The sequence below is a fragment of the Agelaius phoeniceus genome, chromosome 20, assembly GCF_051311805.1.
Source record: "Agelaius phoeniceus isolate bAgePho1 chromosome 20, bAgePho1.hap1, whole genome shotgun sequence".
NCBI classification, from domain to species: Eukaryota; Metazoa; Chordata; class Aves; order Passeriformes; family Icteridae; genus Agelaius; species Agelaius phoeniceus.
In genome coordinates, this window is record NC_135284.1 from 7,417,565 (window position 1) to 7,440,038 (window position 22,474).

Genomic DNA, 22,474 nt, shown 5'->3' on the forward strand with positions numbered 1-22,474 from the left:
AGGAGAAGCAAAACAACTTACAGCTCAGACTCACAAAAGCTATTTAAAGCCCAGCAACATTTCCAAACCCCTACAGACTGGCAATAAAGGATCCAGCTGTGACAGAAATGCCCTTGTGGGGATTCCCCAGTGTGCTCAGTCAATACCCAAGTTCCTGTAGCACAGGGTAGAACATGATTTTTTATTTCTCTATCCTATTCTGTGTCAGGTACCTTGAGAGTTCTGTAGAGCCCCTTCAGAGCCAGTGACAGGACCCAGGTTGTTTCCACTGCCTCAGCATAGCTGCTGTCCATGCTGGTCTGCAGGAGGTGGGTGGAGATGAGGACAAAGTGCTGCAGGTACTGCCTCAGCTGGGTCTGGGAATCACTGCCCTCCTGCCCACATTTCTGAATCAACTGATAGTCTTTCACTACAAGAGAGAAAAAGCCATAATTTCACCTTGGTTCACATCAAAATGTTGTGGAGTCATGTTTCAACCTCCTCATATCTACTAAGACATGAGACATCCCTACATCAATCATGTTCTAATAAAGGTCTTACACAAACATTATCTCAGATTCCCTGAACAAAGTATTTCATTTTTCAGTACAAGTTAAAAATCCCCAGGTCACTTCTGGCAACAGCACATATTTGCACATTAGCAGTACAGCATGCAAAGTAGCTCATGCTGTATTTTACAATTAAAATGGGGAAAATTCTGACCTGCAATTGATATGATGAAATAAATATTGCTGGTCTTAACTGTTTAAAATGTCAACGGTTAAACAAAAAGAAAAGCTTTTATATTCAAATCTTCCTTGAACATTAAAAAGTGGTTTAGTCTGTTAATTTTTCCAAATGTCTTTTACATAATTCAGTAGTCAAATCTTAGGACAACCTTTGCTTTATTAACTTCACTATATTAGGTGATACAAAGAGAAAAGCCCTTGCTTCTAAAAACCCAACTAATTTCTTATATAAAAATATATGTTATATATATATATAATGTTAAATATACATTAAATATTAAATATACAGTATAAAATTTTATATTATACATATTAAATATATTATACATAAATATTATGTATAATATTTATATTATACATTTTATATTATACATATATAAAATATTATACATATTAAATATATTATATATTGAAGGTATATTTTATATATATAAATACATATTAAATGTTTCACTTGGTCTGAAATTTTAGGGATATCCAAACTGTTTTTAAATTGTTCTAAAACATTAAGCACAGGTTTGTAAAGGATAAAACACAAGCACTAGACAAATCTTGAAACAACTGCTTCATTTTCATCAAAAGCCTGTTTCTGAGATTTCTCAATTAACAGAAAGGTCTCAACAGCTTTCTAAATCCTTTCCTGAATAAAAATAATTGAAATAATTACTGTAGGAGCTTCACAATTTGGCAGAGACTTGCAAGCAGAATTTGGTAACCTGTGAGCAGAAAATCAGACAATTTACTAATAATGGATTTCAAACTCTGCACAGTGGTCTGGTTAACATTTGCTTTTAACAAACTGTAAGGAAATACTCTGTGATTCTCTGATAAAACAAAAATGTCACAGAACCTGTTTTTCTTTTTCGGGTTTTGATGTCTACAACCACTGCCCTGTTTTTCTCAGTGAAGTGCTTCAGGATGATCACATTGTGAGGCTCATTGGCATTGTCCATGTACACAGAACGAGTGCCCATACACAGCACCTGAAACAGCAGCAGAACTGCAGTTAGCATTTGGAATATTAATTACAAATACACAGCCATGTCTTATATTGGTTACATTTGCTTATTCTTCCTATTGTATTTTATTGTATTGCTTATTCCTGCTATTGTATTTTATTGTATTGCTTATTCTTCCTACTGTATTTTATTGTATTGCTTATTCTTGCTATTGTATTTTATTGTGTTGCTTATTCTTGCTATTGTATTTTTTAGCTGAACCACTGCTTGATGCCTGGTATTTGCTGCTCTTTAGAAAATGGAAGTTCAAGTCTAGAAAAGAAATGTCTACAAGAACCAACTTAATGTCACATAGGCAGTGTATCAGTTATGAACATCAAGATGGAGAATGGATTGTTTTGCTTGTACAAAAGTCCTTTTAGATATTGAAACAAATGAAGCTGGTTTGCTTGTAGCAGTTATAAGCAGCATCCAAAGAAATGCCAGGCAAAACCAGCTCATTATTCTTCATTAGATCAACGTTAATTGTGCACTAGTGGAAAGATGTGAACTCTGACACCATCTGTCACTGTCATGTTTTCTGGAAAAATCCCCTTGCTCAGGATTCTTCTCCTGGGAAGCTGAAAAGCCTCAGAGAAAAAGGAAAACAATATTTTCTCATTTGCTTCTCCTATGTTTTGCTGCTTTGGAATGTGGTTTGGATATTGTTTATCCAACATGTGAATTGTTTTGACTTAATGACCAATCACAGCCAGCTGTGTCAGACTCTGAGGAGAGAGTCAGGAGTTTTTAATTATTATCTTGTTAAGCATTCTGGAAGTATCCTTTCTCTATTCTTTAGTGTAGTTTTAGTACAGCATTCTTTAATATAATAAATAATAAATAACATGGAGTCAGATTCATTCCTTCCTGCCATGGGGGACCCCAGAAAATCCTACACACATCAGCTTTTGAGAGTTTAAAAAAGTTGTCTCCAACTGATGGAATCTGTAGATTTAGAGACACCTAAAAGCTTTAACCAATTCTGTTTCCTTTAGGACTGCCAGGCCTCTTACCTCAGGAAAGCCAACCAGCACCAGCAAAGTGAAGATGTTGGTGTGCTTCAGCTGGAAGGGCAGCTGCTTAATGCAGTGCTCAGTGAAGGCAGCAATGACGTGGTGCCACTGCGCAGAGGAGTTCAGCGCCCGCAGGATGTCGGCCATGGAGCTCGCCCAGTCCAGCCCCACCCGGCTGCAAAGCAAGGGCAGGCTGGGTTAGGAGGGCTGGATGCAGACTTACCTGAGGCTGTTCCTCCTCCAAGCAGCATTAGCACTGCTAGTCTGTCACAGCTGCAGCTTTCAAATTGTTACAGAGCTGTTTTTCCAAATACTCCAGGCTTTCGTGCCAGTTGACACGTGAATTCTGCTTTGTTTTCCATAGTGCATAAATCTTATTCTGCTTTCTGAAAGGGTCTACAAGGCCCAAATCAAAGTGTGCCTGAACATTGCCACTGCTGTCTCTGAATTTTAGTTTAGAACTCAGAAGTTTCTGTTTGCATGGCAGCAAGAGGTTCATTTCCTATGGATGTGACCATCTGCTCCCTCTGTGGATCACACAAATAACCCACAGGGACTGGGCTCTTACACTAAAGTTAGTCTGGTCTCTTATTAACTAAAGCTAGTTTTTAAGAAAGTCCTTTCCCTCAGCTTATGATCAGGATATTCTTAAATTTTGTATGCCTTCATAAATTTAAAAATTATGAAAATAATTTCATATGTTTTTCTATTTATTTATGAACCCTCCCTGTAAAACACAGCTACAATAAGATATAAGTCACTTTTAAAAGGCATGACATTAATCTCAGAATGCCTCAAAACTTTCTCAGGATCTTCAAAATTGGTCCATCCCTGCTGTTTCCAGTGCAATTTTACTACAAAAAACCTCTCTCTCAAGTACTCTTACACAGAAGGGCCAGATCCAGAAGTCACCACTGGTGATAGTTTTTGACACACCCTCCTCCTTCCCCAAGTTACACAAGAGATGTGTAACAATGTGAGAGAATGAATGTCACACAAAAAGTAAAGAACTGTACTTTTGGCTTTCCTTGTAGTTTCCAAACCTCACTTCCTCCTCCCTGACATGCTGTGGAGGTAAGCACAGGAAATCAGGCCACTCCTCAGCAGGAGCCTTCTTCTGGAAGGAATTCAACTTCCCACTGCAACAAAGGCTGCAGATGCTAAGCCCCTTCCATGACCAGGGTACAGGTTTAATTCCCTTCCTATTAAAAAGCCTCTATGAACAAGGCATACATGAAAAAAAAATTCCTGTTCAGCAGAGATTAACTGATTGGGTTAAGGTAAGAAGCACCTGTCTAAACAAACAGCTCCCAGACTGAACAGAAGATGAGTTGTCTTCCATCCTTCTGGCACTGCAGACCCATCTCCTGGTACAAACAAATTATGTTTGGCTGAAAGGATTTTAGTCACAGCAGCATCCACTTCTGCAGGCATTAGCCTGAGGATTAACTGGCCCAGGAGTCCCAAGGTTAAATGATAAGTTTCATTCAGGTGGCCAGCATTTGAGATTACAACATGAAACATCAGTGGAAGTATTTGTTCTAGGTTGATCAGAGACATTGTGGAGCCCTGTGGAGAGAGAAAAATCTCAGTGAGGCAGGGAAAGAAAACAAGATTTTAGTCAAAGTCAGCACATGCAAAAGTTTCTGTTCTGAAGGTCTTTCAAATGGGACAGAAGGAATGAGAAACCACATTCCTACTTTGGTTATTGGCCTGTTAATGTGAGCTGACTAAAGTGTCTGTGAAGCTAAACTGAAGATTTAAAGCCTGCTAAACAGCTAAGGCTCTACTTCACAGATACAATAAAATTCCCTTCCCTCTCCCCCCAGCCAAGAACAAGCTCTTACATTCCTTAGTGATGTCAATATCTGAAGACATTCTAATTCACATTTCATAACATGTAAGGAACATGGGTCCATACCCCACAGTTAATTCCTATGAATTTCATTAATGTTATTTGTGCACATAGAAAAAAACCCAGATGGAAGGAAAAAGAACTAACTGATTTGAAAGGTGGTAACATAGCTGCCAGCAACCCCAAAATCCTCTTCTGAGAGCATTCAGCAAAAACTTGTTCCTGGCTAGGTATTAAAACCTTCTCTGTTGGTTTTGGGGTTGAGTCCTCTGAGACGGAGTCACCTGCTTTGTAAATAAAAACAAAATAAGAAAATCCCCTAAGTGACATAAAAGATAAAAGAAATAAGTGATACCTTAATTTTTATAATCCAAATCTAAAAAGAAATAGAAGTTATAAAAATGAAATATTGGGATTTGAAAATGAAGTCTTTATGAAAGTGTATGGAAACAGAAGGTAAAGAAATTTATACCCTCTAGTAAAACATATATGGGACAGTGCTGGACAGATCCATTTAACTTTCAACACTCTTACAATCCCAGTCTTTAACAGGGTAAAACACTTATTTTCTGGTTCCAAGTGCATCAGAACACATAGGTGTTGTGTGTTAGACCAAGAGGGGCCATTATCTCCATACATGGATAAATACTTGTGGAAATCTACTCTGATTTCCAGACTCCTTTAAACAGACTGCAAGGCATTTGTTCAAAGCAATGGCTGGCAGGTTTTCACAAAGCAGACATTTGAAAATATGCAAAACTGGATTAGGAATAAAAAGGACAGCTGTTTGTTTGCAGATGAGTAGATATTTCTGAGACAGGGAAAATGAGAAATTATTTTTTACCTGTTGCAGGAACATTCCCATCCACAGTCAAGTCTGACTCTTGTCTCACAGCAGCTTTCTTTGCAGAGACAGCTTTGATTTCAATTTCTTGTTTTCCTACTTTATCTTCTGCAGGAGACTGGATTTCTTTGCGAGTATCTCCTTTCCCCTAAAAATAAACCAGAAGTATTAAAAGATTAAAACAAAATGTAATACCTGCAGGAACAAGCATGGAAAGAATTCAGTCATCTGCACTTGACTAACATTTTTCTTTGAGTATCAAAACCTTCTACTGAAGAATTTCTTGATGTATTCATGTCTTAAGTTTCTATACAATTAAATAATGTTCTTTCATTTTGCTCATATCTCTTTGCATAAAATTATTACACTACAGTAGTTTTAAACACTGTATAAAACTGTAGGAAACTCATACTAATACTCAACCAGGAGAAATTACAGCCCTTTCACAAAGAACAAGACATGTCCCTCTCCTGCAACACTTTTGTGAAAATCAGCTCAGAACAAGAAGTTTTTGATCAGCTGTATCTAATGAAAAAAACCAACTGCCCCCTTTCCCCCCCAGGTTTTACCTACAAATGAAATCCTTACTATCCCTTATTTCAGTCCCACATTCAGAATGGGTGTTTAAGCACCTGAGGATGTTTGATATCAGATCACATGTCTGGTATCAGGGGTTCTGGAGGTGACAGCTACTCACACTGCGATGCCCCAACGAGCCTGGGCTGCGCTTCTCATCTCTTCCCTTCCCTGCTCTGTCCCCAGAGTGACTTTTTGGAGCACTGTCTGTGGGGGGACTGCCTGAAACAGTGTCATTCTCTGAGAAGGACTCATCTTCTGGTAACATGGAGAGGAGAGCTAAATTCTTCAGGCCTGGAAGCAAAAAAGTTATGGAAGTTATTTAGCTGTTGAGTGGCAAGACAGACAAAAAGCAGAACTTAAGCACTTTAAAAGAGAACTGCAAACTTCTTACATAATTCTTTTGAACATTAGCTTAATCAAAAACATATTTTCTATCAAGCTCATATAATTATGTAGTTCCATTGAATACTAGTGATGGACAGATGGTGACATCTCCCACCTCAAAGATGCCATTGGGGCAGAGGCCTTAATTTAAGAAAACAGTAGAGTGTAAATTATGAATAGCAAATGACATTTGTCTTATTTTTCAATCTTCAGACCACTTGCACAATAGAACTGTATATTGTAAACAGATTAATTAATGAGTACGTATTTGGTGGTGGTGGTATTTCAGTTGTATTAGAGCTGCTCCCAAAAACTACCAGCAAACTTATTTGAATTTTAGTCTAAAATTTTTGATACATTCAAAATAGATCCCTATTGTATACACCCTATTTTCTGTAGTAGGTCTTTGTTCACAGAAACCCCAATTTCCAGACAAATGAGCACCATTGCCACAAATTAATACCACAAACACAGTTTAAAATCTCTTCCCATGAGACGCAGAACAAAAAACTTTTTCCATCAAGTCATTTGCTGTCCTTCAGCTGTCACTGATACATTACTAAAAGAACATGAAGTTGTATTGACTGATCCCTTTACAACAGCTAAGATGGAAAAAAAAACAACCAGAGACTTGCCAAGTTGTGTCCAATGTTTATGTTAGCATAAAATTAGTTTTCTCAAGTACTCTATTTTCCGTGTTCCAACGACCCTGAACGACACTTGTTCTACATTTGCTTTCTACATAAACAGTTATTCTCAGTGAAGTACACAGTAGCTTCCCCTTTCCTTTGGAAACTTTCAAGTGAGTAACCACAGCCATTTCTGACACTTGTAGAAAGCATTGTTCAGAGCAGGAGGAGCTGACTCACCTTTTCCGTGCTGTGCTTTCATCAGGCAGTCCCCAATGAGCTGAATGCACTGATGCTGCAGAACTCTGGCATGACTGAGGACCTGAGGATCCAGTTTCTCTCCTTCTACTTCCTCCCCATTTGCCAGATCTGCACTGTAGAGGGTCAGGGCAGCAAAGAGCAGCCAGGAGTAGTTGTGGACGTAGGGCTGGATGAGGCGCTGGCGGTCGCTGATGCGGATGGTCACCATGGGGTACACCGTGATGCTGTGGGTGGGCAGGTGGCTGCAAGGACAAGGGACACGGTTAGCAATGCAGCTTTTGGTTTTCTGCTACCCAACAGAGTCAGTCAGTCAGTCAACACAAAATAGCTTCAGAGGAAAACACTTAAAACCCAACACATTGCAGAGGTTTGAACTGGACCTGGTTTTCGTGACCTCTGGTGTCAAGCACTGAAAGCTGTTGTTTTCCACAGCAGGGAAACTCATACTAATACTCAACCAGGAGAAATTACAGCCCTTTCATAGGAAAGGGAGACATTTCATTGTCTCTTCTGTCCTGTCATACAGGACTGGTAACTCCTTCTGCAGCTTTCCTAGCCACATCCAGAAAACTATTGCTACCAAGTGACTTCAGAGGCTCAGGCAGGTTCCCAGACATTTTGCCAAACTGTTCCTATCTTTGTTTCCCCAAAGGACACCGAGGAGATGTTCTGATGTCAGACACAGCTTTATAGGAAGCACCATGAGAAGGACTGGCTCTATTTAGCTACTAAATACTGTCTTTCTGCCACATAGAGGAAAGCAAATCACATTTTTAATACCTGTCAGAGTATTTCTTTGCATGATAGCATCCATAGCAAAGGTCAAAGTCATCACAAACGTTGCAGTTCATTCTCCGACCTATGATAACTCCTTGGCAGTGATCACAGGCATATTCCATATTCACCATTTCATGGTCATCCTCATGTCCTTCAGGTTTAGCTCCACCTGGAAAGAAAGACTTCCCTGTAAATCTTTTTGAAAAAGGACCTTTCCTAATTTCAAGGTCACATTCATAGCAGGGAAAGAACAGTTAAACATTTCCAAAGAACCCAGGAGAAAAGCGTTTGACTTTATTTTTTGTCTAATTGTCCTGGCTTGCAAGATGTGAGTGGGGGTGTGTATTTTATTCCCATCTGTTAGAGCTGGGGCAGTTATCTTGTGTTAATTGGGCAGTTGTCTTCATCTCTCCCACAACCCATCCTCCCTGCAGGAGATCTCTGCTGTCCATGGCCACTGAGTGTCCCTGCAGGGCTGATCCAATTCCAGCATCCCATGGGGAGATGCTGCATTGCCCAGGGCAGGAGCCAAGCATTCCTACCTGGATCCAATGTGAGCCTGGCACAGCCCAGCAGCCTTTGCCCAGGGCATTGCCAGAGGAGCAGCTTCTGCTGCCCTGCATGGCCAGAGGGAGCCCAGGCCCATCTGCAGCAGCCCTGGAGCTGCAGAGGAAAACTCCCCCCTTGTGCAGGATCCCTGCTCCAGCAGAGCCACAGCTGGCACTGCAGGAGGGCTGAGCCCCCATGGGATGGGGCTGTGCCACCCCCTGACACACAGGGGGACAGGGCTATTCTGACTCAGTCAGGGTTGGTTTGTATTACTGTATTTTTCTATTTTTATTTTCTTCCCTAATAAAGAACTGTTATTCCTATTCCCATATCTTTGCCTGAGAATCCCTTAATTCCAAAATTATAATAATTCAGAGGGAGGGGGTTTACATTTTCCATTTCAAGGAAGCCTCCAGCCTTCCTTAGCAGACTGTCTGTTCAAACCAAGACAATAACTTCCAAGATCCTGTTTTGGCTTCAAACAGAGGGTTTTGGGGGGTTATTGAGTGGCTCTTACCAAGGAAGCAGGTTTTGCACAGATCCATGTCGTTGCACTGCAGGCAGCGGTAGCGATGCCACGGCGCGATTTCATCACAGCCATCACAGGAAATGTCCACGTTCAACAGGTCACAGTAACGAGCAACAAACATGTGCATCTACAGCAATAAAGCAAAACAAGTGACTTCAGTATTGTTTTCTTGACTTTCACAAAGCTTCAGACATGAAGCAGAACGTTTTCCCTGCCAAAAATGAATCAGGATATTGTAATCATTTTAGACTCTTGAAAGTCTACAGAGATCCAGCTAATAAAAATTAATAATAAATCAGATTCCTTTCTGCCCTTTAGGCTTTTAAAGGTCTCTTATTTATCCCTTCTGCAGGTAAATATACAAAACATGAGGTCACCTTTCTCTGCTTCTCTGGGTCAGCTTGAGCTATCTTTTCATACCAGGTCTCAAACATTACATCCTGACATTCATCCATCCATTCACAGTTTTGCTTGTAGTCTGCAATTTCATCTTCTTCACTCCACTGACTAAAAGAAAAGCAAGCTTAAAATTAAGTTTGAATGCTATCAGGCTTCCCTTTAATAAAGCTTTACTTTTTAATGAAGAACAAAGTGCTATGACATGCCAATAAAAACAGAATTGTGAGAAATCCCATTCACTCAGTTAATAAATGACCATACAGACACCTGCTTCTTGCTTCTGTGACATGTCCTTAAATACATATGGGGACCATAATGCAAAAATCAGGAAAATCTACTCTTACAAAACAGCTTTTGGAGTGCTGGCAGATTAGATCAGACATTTTAAGTTTTTCTGGTCTTCACATTTGCACATGTGCAAGTACAACTACTACAAAATTGCCACATGAAGGTGTTAAAAACATTTGACATTCATCAAGGCAATAAACAGTAATATATACCTCCTGCTACCCTGCTAAACAAGCAAAGTGTTCCAGTAATAATCAGGTTAAACATTAAATTCCAATAGTTCTTGCAAAAACTATTGAAATGCTGAAATTTCAATATTGAAATATTGAAATTTTTTTGCTGAATACAGCAAAAAAAATTGAAATACTTCAGATAAGCCCTTGGCTACTGACCAGAATTATGCTATACTTGTTAACAGTACCCTTACTGCTTGTTCCAGCAGGAAGTTCAGGAGCCCTCCTGGGTAAAATGGAATCAGTATTCAGCAGCATGAGAAAGCTGCATTGCTCCTGACTCACCAAATGACACTGTCATGGGTACTGATGTTCTCCTGTGATGTTGTCATGAGGAGCTGTGGCAGCTGGATCTCCACAAAGAAGGAAAGATCACTGGGCTCCCAGCTCATATCCAAGAGGTGCAGGAGAGCTGTCTGCACACAGGATAAGGCAGGAAGCAAAGACCTAAATAAAAACAAAAGACATTAAAAAACATTAAAACATGACAGCTCTAAAGGTGACCTAAAGTTGAAAGACCTAGAGTTGAAATTGTGTGATGAGAGGAAGGGTAGAAAAACCCCTAGAGACTGATTTTCAGGCTTTACTGTGCATTAAAGGAACTCTGTGGCAAACTCAGGTTTATCAAAGTATTCAACTGACACAATTTAGCAAGTACAGACTAAGAATTTGAAAGAAAGACAGTTTTCCTTCTGGATTCAGTTAAGATCAAACTAATGGTGTTGTCTAAACATTAGAAAGAGGGTTTGTCTCTTCTCCACAGTATAGAATTTTCCTGGTATTTGTAGGAATTTTTTTTTGTTTGAAACCTTTTTGACATTTTCACTTGAAACTGAACAAAGGACTTGAGAGTTATTGTCAGAGAGACTGCCATTATAGCCATTAAATTTTCATTTCTCTCAGACACCTGGCTATAAATCCTCCAAATTCTAACCAGAATGTTGCCAAAACAAGAGTTTTGACATTAAAGCATGGCTGCAGAATTGCCATGTTTCTTGTGGCATTACCCTTGCCCAAGTATTCAACAAAAAATTTGCTATTTCTAGTATTTTACTACTAAGTTCAGAGACACACTGCAGAATTGTAACTACAAAATGCAGTAAGTCAAGTTTTTAACACTGGTAAGTTCTTGTGCTTTCCTTTATTTCCTAATAAAAAGCCAACTTGGCATTTTTGATCACAAGATCAAGGTTCCTCATTTAGTTCTGTAAATAATGGAAAGTACAGACAAAATTAATGAAGACATTAAATAACAAATAACAAATTACAAAGGAGGAGTTGTGGAGGAATGCAAAAAAAAAAAAAATCACATAAATAAAGCAAACAATGTACTGTACCTGTCATTAATTGTACTGAACCCCTTCACAGAATTTACCAGGAACAAAACAAGCTGATAGTAGGACTCTCGAATCTCTTTGTGTAGCTCAGCACCACAGCCTTCCAAGTTTCCAAAGTAGCTGCAAATTAAAGAGTCAGCTTAGTAGCCTAGAATTCACTGTGTTAAGTAGCATGATTTGTGCAAATTTTACAAACAGGCCCTTTTTAACCCCTCTCCACAAGTAGGAAGGATGTTAAGTTTTATTTAAAAATGCAGTCTTGAAGTTTCAAACTTGAAAGAATCAAGTTTCAAAAAGAATCAAGAAAAAGTTTCAAAATGAAAGAATCCTGTACCAGGAATCAGAAGTGAAGAAACAGAACAGGCAAAGAGAATATTCTCATAGCACTAAGAAGAGAACATTCCTTTAAATTAAAAAGTTGCTTTATGAAAATCTAATCAAGATTTTAAAGGAAATCAGTGCATTGCAAGATGACCACAGAAAGCTCCTGACAGGTGAGAAGCCAAGAGACAGAGTTGTGACAGCACCAAACACAACACAGAAATCAAAGTTCAACATGTTCACGGCATGAACAGCTGTGCAACTAAGTCCCACTTAAAAATAATTATTAATTTTTGGAGTATTTTTTAATGAAGTACACAAGATATGCCTACTAGCCTGAAAACTAACCTCAAGTGATATTTTTATTATCCACATGCATTAAAAAGCAGAACTTTCTACTCTTGTCAATATGCATGCCTGGAGGAACACAAGAACTGAGACAGTAAATCACATGGCTGAGATTTGCTTAAATAATTACTTACTTTGTAAAATCTTTCTGACAGGCTAGAAGTTCCAGGAGAAAAAGTACACAGGGTGGGTGAAAGCAGTGTGGCTGCCCAAGAGAGTCCAGGCACTGGCGGATGGTCTTGAGCACTTCCAAAATACTCTGCCCTTGGGATTTTCTCAAAGCAAGAACCTTTAAAACACTGAAAGCAAAAAAATATCAGTGAAAATTTCAAAACACTGTATTTAAAACAACACAAATAAAAGAACAAATCAAGAAGTGCTTGGCTAGTTACACAATTCCTTTGTATCTGAATTTCCAGGTGTATTTCAGTGTATTAGTTGGAGTGAGTGATGAAGCTTTGAACAGAATTCAGCTCTTCCTGCACCACTCCATGTTCTAGAGCCCAGAACAGACAAGCTGAGAATTGGAAATCTTTCTTTTGATTTATATTTTCACAATACCAGGTAATTTAATGAGAGATGCAACTTGTCCCTATTTGGTCCCAAGGATTGGTAATAGTGATACACCATGGCTTTGCTTTTGTAGACAAAAAGCAAAACACCTCTGCAAACACATCTGAGGAAGCAAGACAATAAATTGCCAAGTGACTGGTTTTTACATTCTGTTCTATGTGATAGAAGCAAATGAAATTAAATAGTACTCTCTGAGTCCCTACATCCTTGTGAATACTGAAGTTTGATACATAAGTCTGACAACTGTATACAAAATATTCTGCCATATTATCTTACTGCTAAAATACTCCATTCCACCTGAAGAGGTGTGAGGACAAGCTTCTGTATAACTGCAACATTCTCAATTTGCTTACCTTTCATGTGAAAGTGACTGATCCTTAATAAAGTCTAAAATGCTCTTCAAAATAGGATATTTTTCCTTCACAGTAGGCACAGCCCTTGGCTCTTCCATTGACCTGAAGGAGAGCAGCCTCAGTCTGCCACGGCCCAGCTGAGACTTGCGGGTGGGAGTGGAAGGAGGTGATGACACATCTTCCTGCTGTGAAACTGTACTCTCCACAGGCTTGCTATGAAATGCAGATGCACCTTCTGCTTGGTGGAGGTCTGGAATTTGTTTAACTTTCAGATCAGACTGTGAAGCCTGACCCCCCTCTTTTGAAGCAGGGTGGATTCCTGCACTGGATGACACCGATGGGGCTGCCTGGAAGTCCATGTCCACAGCTGATCCTTGTCTTTGGCATTGATCACTCACATACTGCTGGGGATCATCCATGTCTTGAGCTTCCAAACTCTCTGAGGCACAATCTTTTGTCTTTGCTCTTATAGGCAAAAAATTCAGTAACAAAAGGCTCTTCTGCACACAGAGTTTTGCTGCAGCATAAAAATTGGAAGAGTTAAAATCACAACAATAGAACAACAAATTTGCTGTCTTGTGCTTAGGAAGAAAGTGATTTATCTTATTTCTTCTCAGTTGAGACAGCTAGAAAATACTGTCTTTCCTGTTATACTGATCATGATACTATGGGTTGCTTAAGTTCAGATTTCCAAATGCTAAATCTGAATAATCACACTGAACCATATGAAGTACAGAGCAGTCAGTGAGAACACATTTTGTTCTAATAACAATCAGCTGCTGTCCTAACATCAGTTAAATGTGGTAAGAAGTATCTACAACAAGAGATGAATGTAAGTTCAGAACCAGATGACCTGAGTGAAAGGTCACTCCCTGCAGAACTTTCTTACTGTTTTCTGCAGAGAATAGCAGAACATAATCCCAGATAATTAATCCAATGTACACTAGGTTATCTCTTAAGGTATGAAAAACTAACCCAAATTGCTAACTTACCTTTCACAGCAAAAATAATGCCTTCAGGTTTATAATGCTTTCATAAGCTACCTGGAATGCTCACACACACATGGCAACACTCACCAAGAGTTTCTGGGTTCACCTCACTTGCTTCTGTGCTCTGCTTCTCCTCAGCATCATTTCCCCTCCCCATCAGTGATTTCTGCTTCATTTCCAACTGCAGACAGGACGTTAACATAGTTAAAATATGATTCTCTCTGTGCCTCTATACAGCAAGGCAGGATGAAGACTGTAATGACTGAAAGGAATTTAATCTCAGGAATAGATGACTGTGGTTACTATTCCCAGCTTTGCAGAGCAAACCACCCAGGAGCCTAAAGGAGCAGCACCTGAACTGTCAGAGCAGTAAAAGCCTCACCCTGAGCTGCTCAAGCTTTGTAGGCTGAGACCATTCCCTGGCTTGTGATTTGATGGGCACCAGTCCTCCAAGGAAAAGAAGGTTTCTCATTTACCCTCAGCACTCAGGAAAATATAGACACCTAGTTGTGAGATAAAGTCCTCCAAAAATATGTCACCCCCCTAGCAAGCTCTGTCAGATGCAAACATCACCTGCCATGCAATGGGCAAAGGCAATTACTCATCTTAACATGCATCTGCACCCACTGTAACTCTAGTACATCAACCTGCCAGGAACTCAGGCAGAAAAGAGGAGGAAGAAAGCCACAAGACAATAGATTGGTGTCTAAGACACACTTGTTCTATGATATACCTCAAAAGAAATCCAACTGCAATGTAAGAATCTTTCTAATTTACAACATAAGTTCTTGCTAAAATATAACACAAATTTAATTAATTTAAATTTGATAACAAATTTAATTGATTTTCAGTCAAATTCAGCCCAGCTACCCATGATGACACATCTGGGGCTGAGGGAAGGAGAGGAGTGTAAGGATGCAATTAAACACTCAAGTCCAAAGTTTCAAAGTTAACATACATTCTTTCCAAGTGAAAATAGTTCATGGAGAATAACTGAAGGAAAACCTGTTCCACCCTACTCCTTAACACTGAATTGTAAAGTACTAAAGTAAATGACATTAATAGAGATCTTCCTGAGTGTTCTTACCATCCATATTCTAATGGAATCAGCCAGGGAATATACTTGTGCAAACTCATCACTCAAAGGCACCTTGCCTCCACTGTTGACTGGAAATGAGAGAAAGAAGAGAGTCCTGTTTATTTACAGCTCCATTTTTATACAACTGCTTAACTAAAATTATGCTACAGCCTTCCCTTCATCTCTTAGTCAATACTTGGAATTATACCTGTAAGAAAAATAGAGAATAAACCTGCCAACATTCATATGTCCTAAATACACAAACTGCACCTTGACTGATTTATTTACAAAGTTAATTTACGAGTATCTTTCTCATTTCTTCCCAAAATTGCTGCCTGAAGCCATGGAAAATAAAATCGTTCCCTATGCATGCAATAACAGTGATGCAAACTTATCAGAAAAATCAACAAATGCTTAGCAGTCACTTAAAGCTCTATAGAAGTATTTGTTTTCTCTACTGTTTTACACTATGAATTTCTGGAATGGACTTTCAAGAGCAATTTGCAAAAACTAGAAACCTGACAAGTCAGTTTCTATTCAAACTTCCCTGAAAAGGACTATGGAGAAAAAGACTGAATTCTTATTCAGTCTCTGGTTCATTTTCCCTTTCTAATTTTTCTCCTGTATTCTTTTCAGCATCCTTTCTCCAAATTTCCCACAGCACAGCTGAACATGGATCCTGAAATTAGTCTGCCCCAGATGAAGATACTGACAGAACAGTGGGATGGATTTCTCAAACACTCATTAATATTTGTCCAGTTTTCAATGTCACTCAGAAAATGAGCTCAATTGTCAGACATAGACAAAATGACTAAAGGCAGTAACCACATTAGTCATCAAGTCAGTCTTTGTGTCAGTCATTTTTACTCATAACTTCACAGCTCAAAAAATAGCTCAATCATTCTATGAAAATGTAAAATGTTTGGTGTCAAAATTATGACAAAAAGAGAAAACCTAAAATGAAATCCTTCAAAACCAAGTAACATCTTATTATCCAATACTTCAAACATATCAATAAATTTAATGGAAGGATGCTGTAAGTCAAAAAGTTGCTCGTTTTACCTACTGAAAAATACATAAATGGTAACACAATGGCCAGTAAGTTAAAAGCAAAGCATTATCTTCTATTGGAAAAAAAAATTCTGAGGATGACAGGGTTGATTTCAACAGAATGGTATTTTGAGAGATAATTCACACCTCCTCCAACCCCAACAGTTAATAACAGAGGTTGCTGCTGGCTTTTTAGAAAAGGTACAATGTAGAAAATGATCCAAGAACCTCTAATAACTGGAGCCACACTCTTCTGAATTATAACCCCAGAGGACATCACTATCCTCTTTAGGTATAGCTTTACAGAAGAAGAGCTTCTGATGATTATTATTTTGCCAGTGCCCTGAAGACAAAAATATATGTTGATAAAAAATAAACACTCTAGAGAGAAAGCTTACCTAGTCTGCCAAAATGATACCTTTCTACAGAACATCTTTAAATTGCCCCACTGAACTGCTTTTTCAATGTTATAAACTCAGCTGTAAGAGAGCCTTTTACAAACTGTAAGTCTTCATTATTAAGATAATCTAATAATATTAGAGTTACCATATTTTTGAAGCTTCTCAAATAAATCTGGAGTGAGATACACCAAAGCAGCAAATGTTGAGTTCACAGCTTGATCAACAGTAGGACCAGCAACTATATCTGTCTTTGGGGTCTGTTTTTTACATGCCTGTATAAGTCCTTTGAAAAGTTCAGATTTTTGCCCACTGAAGTCCTGGGCAGGATCTGATTTTGCAAAGTCGATAAGAAAGTTACGGCAGACGTCGTGGGGAGAGCTCCGGGCCTGCAGAGAGAGGTGCAACACATCAGCTGCAGTAGTACCTGAGAGAAAACAGTGCAATCCTAATTCAACCTGCAGTTTTTCCACTGCACCTGAGCAAACTGAACAGTAAAACACATCCCTGCACAAGGGGGAGAGTGAATGAGAGGATCTTCAAAAGTCTCTCCTGTCGCTGTCATATTTTCTGGAAAAATCCCTTCGCCAGGATTTCTTCTCCTGGGAAGCTGAGAAACCTCAGAGAAAAGGAAAACAATTCTTATCTCATTTGCTTCTCCTGTGTTTTGCTGCTTTGGAATGTGGTTTGGACATTGTTTATCCAACATGTGAATTGTTTTAACTTAATGACCAATCACCATCCAGCTGTGTTGGGACTCTGCGAGGAGTCACAAGTTTCATTATTACCTTGTTAAGCCTTCTCTAAGTATCCTTTCTCTATTCTTTAGTATAGCATTCTTTTACATAATATAATATAATATCATAAAATAATAAATTAGCCTTCTAAGAACATGGAGTCAGATTAATCATTTTCTTCCTGCCATGGGGGTCCCTGAAAATACCACACTCTCCAAACCGTTTTATAATTCCATGAAAATGGAAATTAAGAAAGGGCACAGAACAACAGTTTCTTTCCCCCTTGGTATTTGAATCCAACAGCACAAATGACCCAAGTTTAGCACAGAAGTGTGTGTTTAAGGACATTCCAGCTCCATAAAGCCAATCCCTGTGTGATGCACAGGGATTTCATGCCAAGGGAACACAAGCAGGGGGTGAGTGGGTACCTCGTTTTTGTCTTGGTGCTTGGCACTGTTTTGCCTGGCTCCCGGGAGTGCCTCAGGACACAGCTGATGCCTGAAGACAGGTTTCCACAGAGGAGAATTAAGAACTGAGGTTACTTTCAAAGGAGGCAAGTCTGCTTCACTACCTAATTCTGCAAGAAATTCAGAACAGACCATTCAGTTACGAAATAACTTGCTTCATTTTTACAGATTATTGAAAATAATAAACATTAAACATCCAGTAGGGAAAACAACTGACAACAAACTCGCAACAAAAAGTTAATGCAAATAGACTGACCAAGTAATTCAACAATGTTCTCTATTTTTCTAACATGGTACAGAAAACTGATGTACCCTTTCATTAATGGCAGCATCAATATCTTATCTTATAGTGACAATGTTACAATATGGAAGGACTTTAAATCAAACATTTTCACTGTATTATAACTAAAGCAATTTTCTGATTTAAAAGAGTTTAAAAGCTATCTCTCCTACTAAACACCTAATTTGTTATATACAAGCATGCTTATATTAAAAAAGGAAGAAAATATTCTAAAACACTTCAACTAGTTCCCTGAATTCACAGGTAAATAGCTGTCAAATATTCCAAGGTAAATATGGATCACCTGATTGGAGCAAGAACGTTTTAGCCCTATTTAATTTCCACTAAGTGATGGATGGATTCAGATTTAGAGAGCTAGAGAGAAGTGTTCTTGCTTTTAAATTGAACAATGAAGATTTAAAAAAAAAATTTACCTATCTTCAAGGCCAAAATCCTAAGTGTACTTAACTACTGTAATCAACCAAACTTAATTTTTGACTTCAAATTTCATTCAATACCAAATGCTCATGTGAAAGTCAGAATCCTTTGTATCCTAAGCTCTGTTAATTTTCCAGTTTGTTGGCTCCATATTCACACTCCCAATGTGGGGTGGATGACAGCACCAGGGAACAATTTTAAATGGAAAAAAAAAGAACATACTACTTCATAAACGTAATTTAGCTTAGGAGGATTGCTTCCATGTGTCCAAGTCTTCCATGGGCTTGCAACACTGCAAGTCTTCCACAGGCTTGGAAAAAGCCAAGTCTGCCACAGGCTTGGAACACGCCAAGTCTGCCATGGGCTTCCAAGATACCAAGTCTTCCATGGGCTTGGAAAAAACCAAGTCCTCCATGGGCTTGCAACACTGCAAGCCCTCCATGGGCTTGGAAACTTGGAACACACCAAGTCCTCCATGGGCTTGCAACACAGCACGTTTTCCATGAACTTGCAACACTGCAAGTCCTCCATGGGCTTGGAACACACCAAGTCCTCCAAGGGCTTGGAACACACCAAGCCCTCCAAGGGCTTGGAACACACCAAGCCCTCTTTGCCTTGGAATGCTCCAAGTCCTCCATGGGCTTGGAACGCTCCAAGCCCTCTTTGCCTTGGAACACACCAAGCCCTCTTTGCCTTGGAATGCTCCAAGTCCTCCATGGGCTTGGAACGCTCCAAGCCCTCTTTGCCTTGGAACACTCCAAGCCCTCTTTGCCTTGGAACGCACCAAGTCCTCCATGGGCTTGGAACACACCAAGTCCTCCATGGGCTTGGAACACACCAAGTCCTCCATGGGCTTGGAACGCTCCAAGTCCTCCATGGGCTTGGAACGCACCAAGTCCTCCATGGGCTCGGAACGCTCCAAGTCCTCCAAGGGCTTGGAACACACCAAGTCCTCCATGGGCTTGGAACGCACCAAGTCCTCCATGGGCTTGGAACGCTCCAAGTCCTCTTTGCCTTGGAACACTCCAAGTCCTCCATGGGCTTGGAACGCACCAAGTCCTCTTTGCCTTGGAACACTCCAAGCCCTCTTTGCCTTGGAACGCTCCAAGTCCTCCATGGGCTCGGAACGCTCCAAGTCCTCCATGGGCTCGGAACGTTCCAAGTCCTCCACATTCACATGCAGCAAATACACAAGGAACTCCATTTTCACATGGGATTCTCAACACCAAACCCTTGTAGCTCCTCTGTGTAGGGATGGAGCAGTGGGAGGCACTCACCTCGCAGGGATTTGAGGGCCATGCTCCGGGAAGCCAAGCGCCCCATCAGCCTGGAGACAAGCAGCTGTAAATCCAAGCCCCAAGACACGGCAACGTCTGGGAGGCCGTAAGCAGTGACGGAAAACTTGTAGCCCCACTCATTATTGCTGCTGTCAGAGTGAAAGAGAAACTGCAGCCGTGGGCCAGCCTTAAAGGTCACTTTCTACAGAGCAACAAAACAGTCATTTTGCCAAATGTACATGACAGGAAAACGTTTCAGGGTAATGAATTCCCTTCAGCAACTCTGGGGTTTCAGTATTATGTTCTGGCCATAAAAGATCTAATTTCCCCCACCATCTCAATGAGAAACCCACAGTGCTAAGCAGGTAAAATTTCTACTCAAGAGCTTAATGAGCAATTTTATATTAAAAGTCACAAAAACAGAAGAGCAGCATCCCATTTGAGGACAGAGCACAGCCTCAGGAAGGACCACACTTGTGCTATGATTTAAAAACTTGCAAGGGCAGAGCAAGTTTTACCCATGTATTATTGACAGTTAAACATTATTACTCCTTTTCACTTTAACTGATTGTTCTTTAGATAACAGGAGCAAAGAGGGATTACTTATTCACTCCTTTTATTTGCAGCATTTCAGACTTTCTTCCCCATCTCCTGCCCCCCACCTAAGAAACCTAATGAACACACCCATGCACAAAAGCACACATCCTCTTACATAATAGCTTTCCACAGGAATCATAAGGACTTCCTAAGACTGGCTAAATAATTTGGTTCATAATTTTAAAGGTGCTCACCTTAGGCCATTTCTCAGTGCCAACCTTTGTATCGTAACGAGTTTTTGCCCCTCTGGCATCAGTAAACTCCAGGTAATCATACCTGTGAAAATTGCAATTCATTACTTCCAAATTTATTTTTAAGTTTTGGGGGAGAATGGTTTTGCTTCTGGATTTTCACAAGTGCTGTATCTAAGTGCACCCTGTCACTTCTTTCTGAACTACACCTTCATGTGACTGCTAAGGAATTTATTTCATGTTTCAATGCAGAAGTCCCAGCAAACACAGATCTGCCATCCTACAGTGCATTGGAATTGATGATGGATGCCAAATCTAACATCTGGCAAATGCTTTAACTGAGCTGTAGCCTGATGTCTTACCAAGAGAAAGAGGGCAAAATAAATACCACAAGTACAAACTGTGGTGGACACAGCATTATTATCAAACAGATCAAGGCCAAAGGAAGCAAAATTCATATGAACAGCATGTCTGTAAATTTGCCAGGAGAGGTAGCTTTCAGCACAAGGTCATTCAAAAATACACATTGTGCACTGTTCTGGAAGATGAAGAAATTGAAATGGCACGTGTGGAGTGCACATTGAAACATGGATTGCCCCCTCTACAAACAGACACTGGAATTTAACACAGCACAAGATTAAATTACCTCCTTTCAGTTTCACATTTTTCATCAAATTCCACCTCAAAGTAAGTTGCCCCATGACACAGGAAGACTGAGACATCATGGCAATTATTTTCATAGTTATGAGGTGATTCCATTGTCCAGGTTCTCAATACTACAGGCTGCTCCTGCTGCCAGCTTTCCATGTCTGTCTGTAAAACAAAAATGCATTCTTAGATAAAAATGTAAGAAAAAAAATTACCACACTAGATTTTTGTATCTATACTTTTAAGTTGCCAGATGTGCATACAAATGGCATTTAAAAGGCTACAGCATTGATTTACACAGAAATTAGCTCTGAAGACATCCAGCCTCTTGGTAATCATAATAAGGAAGCACTTCTAAAGCAAAACCCACCCAGTCCACTGGAGGAGACTGTCTCACCCACAAGTGACTCCAAGTCTCCAGTCATGACAAAGAGACACTGGATGACTAATGCAGATTTAAACATCTGTGCTACAGACTCACAGATTTTATTTGCATCATCACAAGCAGTGAAGCTAAAAATGTTAAGTATATACTATTTTTAATTTATTTTCCTCTTCACCCACAGAATCCCCTCCTTCCTATCTACCTTCCAGGCTGCTCATTCCAGTTGCACTTTCTGACCACTCTGCCAGATCAGTAGATACGTTTCTCATTCTCCACTCAACATTTCATTACACATCCTACACTTTTAGAAGCTTTCTTGCTCTTTTCCAATGCTCACCAATGGAATCACCTGAGTTTTCTGTCTTTCTTGCAATTCTGCTTTTGTTTCAGAATGTTTGATAGTGCCTGTGTCCTTAGTTACCTTATGAGGTTCACTACAAAGGCTTTTCAGTGGTTCTATCAAAGTGCTGAATCCCTGTAGCAGAGTACAGTAGGGAATGTCTAAAGTGCAAAACTCCAACAAGAAGATGACCTAGGAGCAAACACAGGTGTCAGGAAATGCCAGACCCACAGCCATGCCTCCAGGGACAGGATAAAATCCCCCAGGTCACTCACCAGCTGACGAGTTGCCATTGCAAAGACAGAGCTACTTATTTTTTCTACTATTGTTTTGCCACTATATTGAGATAAGAGTGACTGCAAAATTGTTCTGATATTTGACAGGAACTGGCCCACATCTAAAGAGAAAAAAAAAAAATGCTTAGTAGCTACCTTAAGGATTTGCTCCCACAATTCACTTTATCAAACATTAGGTGCATGGTGATGTGCACAAGGACAAACACAGCAGGAAAGGATCTGCTGCCCCAGGGCTGCAACACCCAACACTTCAGAGAAGTTTTCTGTGATATTTCTACTGTGGAAACAAGTCATGCTTATCA

General features: G+C 39.7%; 1 protein-coding gene across 3 annotated transcripts in view; it reads right to left on the reverse strand.

Moving 5' to 3' along the window:
* The window catches only part of ZZEF1 (zinc finger ZZ-type and EF-hand domain containing 1), a 59,571-nt gene that overhangs the window by 14,890 nt on the left and 22,207 nt on the right, over nt 1-22,474 (reverse strand). Inside the window, exons 20-43 of one of the 3 annotated variants that reach the window (XM_054646734.2) lie at nt 22,152-22,273; nt 21,958-22,068; nt 21,150-21,316; nt 20,507-20,588; nt 19,716-19,917; nt 17,682-17,830; nt 16,665-16,905; nt 15,078-15,157; nt 14,078-14,171; nt 13,002-13,518; nt 12,210-12,374; nt 11,407-11,526; nt 10,355-10,516; nt 9,527-9,656; nt 9,138-9,276; nt 8,075-8,240; nt 7,274-7,536; nt 6,139-6,311; nt 5,442-5,589; nt 4,745-4,884; nt 4,034-4,311; nt 2,743-2,917; nt 1,579-1,711; nt 213-409 (exon numbers count right to left, since the gene is read on the reverse strand). In XM_054646734.2, the coding sequence (XP_054502709.2) occupies nt 213-409; nt 1,579-1,711; nt 2,743-2,917; nt 4,034-4,311; nt 4,745-4,884; nt 5,442-5,589; nt 6,139-6,311; nt 7,274-7,536; nt 8,075-8,240; nt 9,138-9,276; nt 9,527-9,656; nt 10,355-10,516; nt 11,407-11,526; nt 12,210-12,374; nt 13,002-13,518; nt 14,078-14,171; nt 15,078-15,157; nt 16,665-16,905; nt 17,682-17,830; nt 19,716-19,917; nt 20,507-20,588; nt 21,150-21,316; nt 21,958-22,068; nt 22,152-22,273 (4,154 nt within the window). Of the gene's footprint in view, nt 1-212; nt 410-1,578; nt 1,712-2,742; nt 2,918-4,033; nt 4,312-4,744; nt 4,885-5,441; nt 5,590-6,138; nt 6,312-7,273; nt 7,537-8,074; nt 8,241-9,137; nt 9,277-9,526; nt 9,657-10,354; nt 10,517-11,406; nt 11,527-12,209; nt 12,375-13,001; nt 13,519-14,077; nt 14,172-15,077; nt 15,158-16,664; nt 16,906-17,681; nt 17,831-19,715; nt 19,918-20,506; nt 20,589-21,149; nt 21,317-21,873; nt 22,069-22,151; nt 22,274-22,474 lie in introns of all 3 variants that reach the window. The other 2 variants (XM_077188870.1, XM_077188869.1) reach the window with 2 other exon arrangements.